This window comes from Echeneis naucrates, chromosome 11, assembly GCF_900963305.1.
Source record: "Echeneis naucrates chromosome 11, fEcheNa1.1, whole genome shotgun sequence".
Classification (NCBI taxonomy): domain Eukaryota; kingdom Metazoa; phylum Chordata; class Actinopteri; order Carangiformes; family Echeneidae; genus Echeneis; species Echeneis naucrates.
Genome location: NC_042521.1, coordinates 18965097 through 18976482, shown reverse-complemented (window position 1 = coordinate 18976482; position 11386 = coordinate 18965097). Strand labels below are relative to the sequence as shown.

The 11386-nt window shown below is 39.7% G+C and overlaps 1 protein-coding gene and 1 long non-coding RNA gene across 2 annotated transcripts; both read left to right on the top strand.

Annotated features, from left to right (window-relative positions):
- The first annotated feature begins 18 nt into the window (after positions 1 to 18).
- Positions 19 to 2275, top strand: polr1h (RNA polymerase I subunit H). The gene is made up of 5 exons (XM_029514554.1): positions 19 to 154; positions 507 to 635; positions 1007 to 1110; positions 1200 to 1309; positions 1866 to 2275. The coding sequence occupies exons 2-5, from the start codon at positions 518 to 520 to the stop codon at positions 1888 to 1890; spliced, it is 357 nt and encodes a 118-aa protein (XP_029370414.1). The 5' UTR covers positions 19 to 154; positions 507 to 517; the 3' UTR covers positions 1891 to 2275.
- A 3576-nt stretch (positions 2276 to 5851) lies between these two features.
- LOC115051374 (uncharacterized) lies at positions 5852 to 6545 on the top strand. The gene is made up of 2 exons (XR_003841272.1): positions 5852 to 6122; positions 6237 to 6545. It is a non-coding gene; the product is annotated as an uncharacterized LOC115051374 (long non-coding RNA).
- Positions 6546 to 11386: the final 4841 nt, after the last annotated feature.

Below are 11386 nucleotides of genomic sequence, written 5' to 3'. Positions count from 1 at the left end.
ATGCGACAGTACAATCACGAAGGACCCCGTGGAGTGTGACCACGCAGATGCAAAACTTTGAGTTACATTACAGGGATATACACGGAGACGTTTCCTCTTCTCGTTAAACTGTGTGCTAATTGCCTGCTGTAACGGTGTTCCCACATAATAACAGGTAAGTGACTAAATTCTGGTGTGAATGTGAATGTCATAAACGGACGTAGATCTGGTATAGTTGTTCTCACGTGTCAAAGCGACATCTCCCTTAAAATCTGCAATGTCGATTTTTTTGATTGCTTTCGAGACGACATTTACTGTTAATGCTTTTATTCCTTTTTTTAGCGGAGCGCCCAAGTGTATGAAACTGTCGCCAAAAGTCCCAAGTATAATTCAATGTAGTGTCAATTTTACCTGATATCGCTCTATGCTAATATGCTAATATGTATGTGTTATATGTATAATATGTTGTAAGATGTACAACGTGTGCCGAGGCAGGATGTTCTACATGGTCCCTTTTCTTCACATAGGATCACATAACATGTCGTGTTTTGGTGGTGATCTCAACTTCTGCCCAGAGTGTGGAAACGTTCTTCCACTCCCAGGAGTCCAGGACACAGTCCGCTGCCCCCGCTGCTTCTTCTGCATCCCCGTGTCAGGTACAGGTAGCACCAACCCGGTCCTCTCCCTGTCTGAATGCTCTCAGGGGAAGACCAGGAAAAGGACTTGACTTGACTTAATAGTTTTTACACAGGGACTCTACTGCTGTAAACATTATAGTTTATATACAGTGACTCTACTGCTGTTAAGATCATACAGTATTCATTATCGCTCTCCTCTATTGATGAGATACAATACATGGGCCATGATGTCACTTTGGTAGTGACTGTGATGGCAAAAGAAGACGTGAACTGGGAAGGAACATAGCTTTGTATCCTCATCACAAGTCATATTGTCATTGCAAAATGCACAATGTTATCACACATTGCAGATGATATACATTAGTATTTCCGTGGATTTTATATTGCAGCGTTTTCCGGTCAGGAGATCCACTCTACAGTAATGTTTATCCCTGTGGAACATTCGTCACTGGCTCTGAAGGATGAGGAGGACTCTGAACTGAAGGGACCTGTGGTAAGAACCGATCAACTGCTACTCACTCAGTGTAATGTATGATGGCAACAACTATCCATTGTGTGAATGAGGACATCTTCTTTCTCTAGATTGACAGACGCTGCTCTCGCTGCAATAAAGAGGGCATGGTTTACCACACCAGGCAGATGAGGTCTGCTGATGAAGGCCAGACTGTTTTCTTCACCTGTATACACTGCAGGTAATTTTTTTCCCCAAAACACGATTTGTCTTGTGTCATGTAAATGAAAAAAAAATAAATAAAATTTCCATAGTATGGCTCTTTCTCTTGGACTAAAGCAGTATCTCTGGTTACCAAGTTGGTAATTGCACTTTCTATAAGTGCACACGTGTATAACATAAAAATACAGTTAGAGAACATAACAGTAGGGCCGCACAATGAACTGCAATAGACACAGTGGTGTTGGCTTGTATTTAAAATCATTTCACCCAAAGTCCAACTGAAACTAGCTACATCACTACCCTGTTTGTTGAACCCACACATGTCCATAGGTTTCCTCTCACACACACACACACACATTAATGATATGATAGACAGTTGGCCTGTGAAATGAATTCTGCCTTGGATTTAAACAAGACCACGTGAAAATCTACCAGCTCACAATGATTTGAGCCTGTAATCCTCATTGCCAGCATGTAAGCACACCTAATATGACCAAACTGTAATATGTAACATTTTGCTCAGAATTTTTTTTATTTGTTTCTTTGTTTTTTTATTCTGCTTTTTGGTATTACAGATATCAAGAAAAGGAGGACTCCTGAGTGGAAATCTGCTTCACTTTCTCTCTGTCTTTGTGAGTCTCAGGTGGTTGCTTGGATTGTAAATATAAATCTAAACAAGAAAGATGTCAGTGGGTTCTTTGCCTGTGGCATTTCAGGTTGCCTTCTTCATCACTGGAGGGAGTTCACTTTGTCATCATTTGAAACATGTTCCTTGGTTACATTTATGTGATGAATAATCTATTGATGAATGAGAGAGTTACAGTGTGTCAAGAGACCTTTGGCAAAGGTGTTTTGTTTTTTTTGTTTTGTTTTTTTTTTAACTGTTGTTGCCAAGAAGCAGAATCAACTTCAATGGTTAACATAATTAGTTTACTTCAGGTACCCCATTTATACACCTGTAATTGTGTTTGATAAAAGTTTATATTAAAAGGGGCATTTATTCATTGTTTGCTTGTTTTTCATTTCTTCATTGGGTGGGCATCCAGCATATCCTCTCTTAGGGTTTCGTCTCCCCAGCTCCTTAAGGAAACATCTGGCATCTCGCTACTAAAGCTCCTCTTTGTTCCCCAGCTTCTCTCTGATAACCCTTTTTTCTACCAATATTAGACAGTATACTGTTTGTTTGGGGGTTTTGTTATACACAATAGAAAGCCTTTAAACCAAGATAACTTTTTTGCTCAGACTGAGAACATGCACAACTTCAGGGAGCAGCATCACATGCACTTCCAGAGTACACTCACGCACACACTGTGGTGAGAGTGATCCTCTGCCTCTACTTGAGGAGTAAAGAATTTTAAGGAGAACCTTAACTTTTAGATAGATTATCATAGGCTCACACAGCAGCCATGGTTCACCATTAACCTTCCTGTCCTGTCCACCCCCTTCCCCTTACTTTAGTGTTCCTGGTCAAATTTGTCCGTTTTAATTGCTTTTAAGTTAACACAAAAACCCTTAATCGCCACCAAATTTTTATTAAACACTCATTAGCTGAAAATAATGTCTCAAGAGTAGTTAACATGAATAACTGCAGTGAAAATAAAATAGGCAAGGAAAATGTATTCCAAAATGAACATGTAATGTAAAAAAGAAATGGAAAACCAGAGACCAAACTCAGCATTCATGTAGAGTGTGTGCTTGTGTGCATGTGCATATTTACAAATAAATCCGATTTGATGTGAATTCATGCACATGAGTGGGCCTTGGAAACACAGGCATCACATTTGCAGCATCTCAGGCTTGTTTTGTTGTCTCGAGGGCTGCAGAGCTCACAGTGCTTCCTTTCCAGAGCCATGTAGACTTGGAGGTTTACCAGGTCCCATTCTCTCCAGGTTTGTCATCTCCAATATAAATCCCTCACTGGACTCTGTTCAGAAAAAAAAAAGAGAGAGAGTTGGAAGCTGGACTTGCATACCGTGTTGACCCTGGCGTCATCTTAATGATGTTTTCCACTCTTGCTCTACTTCCTCTGTCCTGAGAGGATGAAGACCTGAGCAAATTTCCACTATTGGACTGGAATGTCTCCTCAGGTACCTCTCCCTCTTCATCTGTTGACTGGTCAGTCTCAAAGTCTGGATCAAAATTGGTGTTGTCTTCCACTTCCAAAACATCCTCCTCTATCTCTGGTGTATATATATATATATATATATATATATATATAATAGAATACTATAAATGAAATAAAATACATAAAATTGATTAAATTGAAAAAAGATTGATTGATTATTCACAGCCAGACTAAAAACGTGGGTCCTAAGTTTGCTTTTAAAAATATTATTATTACGTCACCCTCAGATCTTCAGGCAGACTATTCCATAAATGAGGAGCTTAGTAATAAAAAGATGCCTCACCATATGTTCGGGTTCTAACTGTGGGTACTGGTAAAAGGCCATTTCCAGAAGATCTGATTCATATGGGTTCATATGGTAAAAGCAAGTTAGATAGATAAGAAAGTGTCTCTGCATTGGCTTGAGACAGAAACTAGCATACTTTGGCAATGTTTTTTAAATGATAAAATGCCTTTCTTTTGACGTCCTTTATATGAGTCTCAAAACTTAGTTCTGCGTCAAATGTTACACAGATTTTTGACTTGTTGACATGGGCTAAAAGAGACAGCTTGTAGTTCACTAGCCAGTTTCTCTTTCTGGTCTCCTGTACCACTAATTAAAAATTTAGCTTTGTCCTGGTTGAGCTGTAGAACGTTCTCTGCCATCCAGGATTTAATGTCTGAAATAAAGTAAAAAAAAAAAGGCATCAAGTGGTCCTGTGTCGTCAGGAGACACGGCAATGTAAAGTTGTGTGTCATCTGCATTGCTCTGAAAGTTGATGTTGTGCCTCCTGATGACATTTCCAAATGGTAGCATGTATAGGTTAAAAAGGGTTGGCTCTAAAATTGACCCCAGGGGTCATAAAATAATTTAATTGGTTGAAAATAAGCTTTTCTAGAATCTTACTTAAAAATGGCAAATTGGAAACAGGTCGATAGTTCTCTGGTAATGATGCGTCAAAATTTTTCTTAAGAGTGGCTTAAAGGCTGTCTTAAAAGCAGTGGGGAATCAGCCAGTCTGTAGTGAATGATTGATGATCATCAGCAAATCATTTTATAAAAAACTATAAACTTCTTCAAAAAATTATGTTGCAACTGAGTCTACAAGGCAAGTTGCTGAACTTAACTGGGAGATAAGTTTCTCAAGCATGTCACCATCCAGCAGGATAAATCTCTCCAGTGTTTGCTCATTTAAAAGCAAAGATTCTGAAACATTAAAATGTGCAGCCTGACAATGTAAAAGATTAGATCTAATAGTATCTATTTTGCTACTGAAGTGGACTGCAAGATCTTCACATGAAAGGTTTGGTTCAAGAGGTTGTTTAAAAACAGGGTTAATTAAATGGTCAATGTTTGAAAAACATCAATCTTAGGATTGATACTGTAGTTTGTTTTCTGCCATTTTCTCTCTGTGATTCTGTTGTTTCTCTTTAGTTTTATTATGTGACTGTTTCTCCAGGGAGGTTTTCAGTTTGTTTCAATCTTTTCAAGTTTCACTGGTCAGTGCTGACTTGAGTTTACTGTTAAAATGATCTACGATAAAATCACAAGAAGGTAAACTCTGTGGAGGAATATCATGTAAAATATCAATAAAACTTGCAGCCCCTTCAGATGTAAGATAGCGTTTCCTTACAGTATGTTCTGGAATTTCCTGTTGCTTAAAATTATTCACTTTAAAAAGACACAGAAATTATCTGATAAGCCCACATCCACAACAGAGGAAGCCTGTACTGACAGGACATGACCAGGCCTAATACATGTCCTCTGTTGTGGGTGGGCTGTGTAACAAGTTGGATAAAATTCATGTAGGTAATTAAGTTTAAAAAATCTAAACTCAAAGAGTCTGATTTATGATCCACATGAATATTAAAATCAGGTAAAATAATAATCTTGTTATATTTAGCATGGTTAATCAAGAGGAGTTCTGAGAATTCAGTGATAAAAGAGATGTATCGTTTTGGTGGTCTGTAGGTTGTCAAACTGTGTGGGAGGGCTGCTAAAAAGAAAATAGTGATATTCAAAAGATGTATTCACCAAATAAAACATTCTTAAAACCATGTGTTGCTAAAGGGTTTGTGGATGTCCCCCCTCCTCTTCTACCATTTCTAGTAGAATTAGAAAAGTCATAACGAGGGGGTGAGGCTTCAATGAGGGTTGCAGCTCCATCAGTGCCAAGTCACGTTTCAGTTAAAAACATATCATCAAGATTCTTTTCTAAAATAACAACATTTATAAGATTTATAAGTCTTATTTGAAAGAGATCTCACATTTAAAAGTGCCATGTTCAGTGACCTCTGTGATGTTTGGGGAGGAACAGCAGGGGGCTCACATGTGGTTATACGTTTCAAGTTATTGAGATTAGGGCCAGAAAAAAATTCTTTGTTGTGGTATTTCACGTGTTCTCTGGTGGTAATAATGACAGGGAAAGATGAATTGTTGGAGAAGTCTGAGGGTCCCAGTAACGCAGCTCTCACTGTTAAGGGTGGAATTAAAATGACAGTGACTTGGACCTGGGGGACATCAATCACTGACGGGCTGGTCAGTAGGTGTGGGTTTGCGGCGGGGAGTAATGGACGACGTGTGTGCTTGCTTGACGCAGTATGGCAAGTTAGCAGACAACAGACGGCTGCCGGACCTGTTCAGGTCCGGTCCGTCTGCCTCGAAAAGGTGGCTCCTCTCCCAGAAGTTCCCATCAGCCGCTTTCCCTTACCGGAGCTAACGGTGCAAGGTAATGTTGATCAACAGTGTTGTGGGTACACTATAAAGAACCTGTAATATCGTCGATGTTGTAGAAATAACGGGGCATGTTTCTTCATCAGGAACTGCTTTATTGTTAACACAGGTCCAAGCAACTAGTCATGGCGGAAGGCAGCGTAACGAAGAAACAGGTGCCACAACACCTAGTGTTTATGCCCCCTACTGGGTATGGAGTATAACAACATCTCCAAGATCACTTCACAACAGAACCCATTAAAATAAGACGGGAGGCTGGTACTACATCCTCAGACGCTCATCGATTGACAGTACCAGTTCCAGTACAAAGCTAATGTAATGCCCAGACAAAGCAAAGCCGACCTCCACTCTGCCTGGGTCCTTAATACATCGGCAGGTTGTTCCTGCAGTCACGTATGAAATAAAAATTAAACTGACACTTGAAAATGAGAAGACATTTTATTTAACATCAAGTTGTATGCGTAATTATATGAAAATCTTTTGGTACAATTAAAAAATAGAGGTGACAAACAAGAACTGTTCAGAATAAAGCGAGCTCATTCAAGAAACACCCTCTTTCTCATAAACTGTAATTGTTAAATTAATGCAAACATACACATTATATATTTATGTGTATCATGTAAAAATTATAGCACAAGCAAGGCACAATGGTCTGTAACTAGATAAAAAAAATCAAAAAATAAAAAAACAAGTGGACATGACGTTTTTGACTAAAATTAGATTGCAATTTTTACTCAGAATCCTCATGGATGAACCACAGGCAAAGGGATTTTAGTGGTGTGGAGTGCTGGACCGGAAGTGTCGCACAAAAAACCGGAAGTTGGCTGCGTTCTGTCTTGCCTCCGTGCTTCCGTGAAAAATAAGGTGGATTACATGCATCATTATGAATCTAGACCTGAAAAATGTTCACTAAAAATCTATGAAATTACTTTACACCATTCGGTTTGCTGTAGTACATTACTATTTACTACTGGTGAGATTTGCCTGAAATATCTTTTATATGACCATAGTATGCATTTATTACCTGAAAATATTAAAATAAATAAGGATAATAATCAATAAAATGACTCTTTACCATTCTGTCAGTGTTTGTTGATCCATTCTGCGAATCTGCCAACTACTACAGTAGATCTTTACTGTAATAACACCTTATAATTTATCGTACTGTACTCCAAACTCTGCTTTGCTATCAACCTAAATAACCCTAAATACAAAAATATTTTTTCTATGACCCAATAAAATATTACAGAGTCACGTTGCATTAACTGCATTCCAAAAAAAAAAAAAAAAGCACCTTATCAGGTAATTAAGATCTCGTAGTTACAAGTTATTTTGTTACTACCAAAGAATAACTCATAATTACGAAATCCTGATGTAGTTTCAAGATAAGATATATTTTCACTTCTGTATAAAAAGGAATACTCCTCCCACTTGCTCCATGCATCAGAGCAGGTTGAACTTCATTGCTGGTCCCTTACATCTTTTTACAGTATGAGGAAGGTAAGGCATCATGTTACATTACTAAAAATAAGTATTTTTACAAGCAGGAGCTAACTATTTAGTATACGTTTTATGGTGGTTGTGTCACATTACCCTCAATGATACTGCATTTAGTTAAGAAGTTAAGAAACCTTTTAAAATAGGGTTAAAAAAATCAAAATAAGCTGTGGAATTTTGCCACAATTATGTAAAGAAAATGAAATCAAAAATTTATTTAAACATTTTTTCACATATTTGACAAGATACAAGGGACTCCCTAATAGGCTGAACAAACGTCCTCTTTTCCCGTACATGTCCACTTTTTACGTCCCGCCCGGGGTGTCGGGATTTTTATTCATTGATGATAGCGTCCGCTTTTCCTTCTCTCTCTCTCTCTCTCTCTCTCTCTCTCTCTCTCTCTCTGTGTGTGCTCCTTTTCCTCCGGTTGTCATTGTTTTATTTTAGCGTGTGTGACCTAATCCCGGAGAGGCTGACCTGTGGGCGGATCTTGTCCCTTTGGCTGATATTGCTCCCACAGGGATACAGAGTATTGGACAGGCCCATCCCTTCTAGTATTATTCATGTGAACTCAAATATGAAGAGAAATTTCAGGAATTTTATAAAATGCATAGTTTATTCTGTCGATCATTTTAGATAATGAAAAGACGAAAGCCCAAGACAGATAAATGGGAGGAAGCTGGAGGCGTAGAGGCTGTTGTGAGAGCATTTGCAGAGGCAAATTTGTCCATCAAGCATATCTTACATCTCACCCACGTGGTCTGAAATTTGCCACACACTTTTTAATAATGAAAGCAAGACCAAACGACATAGGTTGTGGGTAATACGGTTGGAAAACAGGAAAAGCCTTAGGGAAAAGGTTACAAGAATTAAGTCTGAAATCCATGAACCTGTCATGACCCAAGAAGGTGAAGCAGGTAAAAAATGGATACTATGGCCATATAAAAGGTTATTTCAGGCCGCTTTATTGTTTTATTGAATACATAATTATTCACGTAAAAGTTCAAAAGACCTTTGTCCAGCCTGGTGGATATATTAGCAACTCCCTGAAAAATATGTTTTAAAAAAAGTTACATAGAATATTCTTTCTTGCATAGAGAATAACAAAAACAATTGGGTAAAGAAGGAGAAAAAAGTCACCAAATAAATGCTTGCCTCCCTGTGTACTTGAACTGAGCAACAGGTTTGACATTCTGGACGAGCTGGAATTCCCACCGCTCCCAAAAGGCTTCAACGCAAACCGCCGCACTCATCACTAGGTGTGCACCTGAACCAGCTGGCATCTCAGCATTGTCAACCTAACGTCACTTGGCATGGTCCACTTTGGGACCGTCTGTAAATTGCACATTTCAGCATTAATTACGTAATGAAAAATGTGCACCATAAATAAAAAAAATGTCCTTTTACCATTCTATTTGCTGTATTATATCACCTTTGTAATGCCCTATCTCATATTTAGGGAATGCCCACATGCTTGCAGTTTTTCACCTGTGAGCTTGTGTTGGGTCACATCCTGAAGAATTGATGAGTCCTGCCAAAAATGTGTTGAGCTGTTCATCTAGTGTATCACTATAAACCTATCTTTGACTCAGCTCCTCTATTGGGACACCTTCGCCTATCTGGACTCCCATCTCTACAGAGATCTACACAGATACCCTCTAGAGGGAGGTAACAGGAAAAGTGCAGCATCCTTCACTCCACTAGTTCCTAGCAGCACCACCTGCTTCCCTTCCCCTGTCCATCCTTCTGTATCTTTTCTGTCCTTTGTTCCTTTGTCCTATATTCACTGAGGTGTAGCACTGCCCTTCCTGACACACAAAGGTCATTCCACTCAACAAAGATCAACAAATTAGCTTCCAGGGAGGGCTGGTTTTGGTCACACAGACGCACTGAAATAATAAAATATTTAGCTGCAAGGGTTAAAGTTGACATTAGTTCTCATAAAGAGTTGGCAAACCTTGTGGGGTTAAACTATGAGGACAATTGCAGACACACACTCAAACATAAATAATCGCCCATGCATTTAGAAGAAAACAGCTTTTGAATAGCTGTCCAATATAAATTTATAACAAATGTGAAATGTCCAGAGTAGAAGTAGTGAAGTTTTCATGATAAATCTGGTGCAAGTGTTTTCTCTTATGTGCTTTTAAAATACTCCAGACTGGGAAGGCTGTCTCTTGGTCAGAGATGTAAACATAAACTTGAGGCTTTGGGATGGATATATACATTTTAGGAATGTCTATCATATAAGCATACATAAGACCTCAACCTGCTACCCTCCCTTGTAAATGTTTTGCTGTTCTGTGCTGAGGCAGCAAAGTGATGGGAACAGATTCAATGAACCCATCTGCCACTGATGTAGCAGGGGTGGAGCTGGACTCTCTGTCAGTGGTGTCAGAGAGGAGGATGCAGGCTCAGTTTTGGAGTATCTTGGACAATGTCTCTCTCCCACTCCATGGCATGCTGGCCAAACAGAGGAGCACCTACATCCTACACCTTCATCCCACGAAGATGCACCACTGAGTTATCAGACTCTATAACTCTGCCCCCTGACTGCATAAACACTGTGAGTTATTATTATTATTATTATTAATCGTACCTTCCAGTTCCCACACTCTCACCCTCCAGGTCCATCAGGTGAGGTGTGTTTTGTCTCACCTGATGGACGGAGTACTGTGTAAAGTGCTTCATGCTTGTGCTGACCAGCTGGCAGAAGTCCTGACAGGGATCGTCAACCTCCCTGTCTCTAACTTAAGACCCACCCTGTCTAAAAGGAGTCACCATCATCCTGGTGCCTAAGAAAACAACCTTTAAGGACCTCAACGACTGTAGACCAGTAGCACTGACATCTGTAGTAATTGAAATTTGAAAAGCCCGTCCTTCAACACCTCAAAGCTAGTCTCCCCAGGAACTTTGACCCTCACCAGTTTGCCTACAGGGTAAACTGCTCCTGGGAGGACACCATCACCACAGCTCTCCACACAGCTCTGAACCCTTTGGAGCTCCCGTGGACCTACAGTATGTCAGGATGTTGTTCATAAATTACAGCTCGGTATTCAACACCATCATCCCTGATATACTCCTGTATACCCTCTATGACTCTGACTTCACTCCCACTTACTCCTTGAACAGCATCATAAAGTTTTCTGATGACACCACCGTGGTTGACGTGATCACTGGGGAGGATGAGACGGTGTACAGAGAGGAAATACAGGATTGTAATTTGTACAGATTTCATCTACTTTTTCATTGATTACACACTGTACTGTGGAAGCTGCTGCAATTGTGTCATGCACCAAATTTGATGACAATAAAGGAAATTATTTTCTATTCTATTCATCCATCCATCTTCGTCTGCTTATCAAAGGTTGGGTCACGAGGGTAGCAACTTTAGCAGGGAGCCCAAGACATTCCTTTCCCTGGCCACATCGGCTAGCTCTGACTGGGTGATCTTGAGGCATTCCCAGGCCAGAGTGCAGATATATATGGTCTTTGGTCTGCCCCCGGGGCCTCCTCCCAGCTGGACGTACCTGGAATACCTCCCAAGGGAAGCACACTGGAGGCATCCTAGTCAGATGCCTGAACCACCTCAAATGACACCTCTCAATTCTATTCTATTCGATCTTTTCTACTATTACGATTATCATTATTATGACTGTGCAATACTCAGCTGCACCTGCACCTGCTGCACTTTGATATATTCACTTCAACTTCACTTACTTATAGCCCATTCACACTTATTATTATGAATTGGCTAAGTGA

Coding starts and splice junctions, on each gene's coding strand:
- polr1h (XM_029514554.1), top strand. CDS start 518: ATGTCGTGTTTTGGTGGTGATCTCAACTTCTGCCCAGAGTGTGGAAAC. Junction 636..1,006: donor CTTCTGCATCCCCGTGTCAG/GTACAGGTAGCA, acceptor TTTATATTGCAG/CGTTTTCCGGTCAGGAGATC. Junction 1,111..1,199: donor CTGAACTGAAGGGACCTGTG/GTAAGAACCGAT, acceptor TTCTTTCTCTAG/ATTGACAGACGCTGCTCTCG.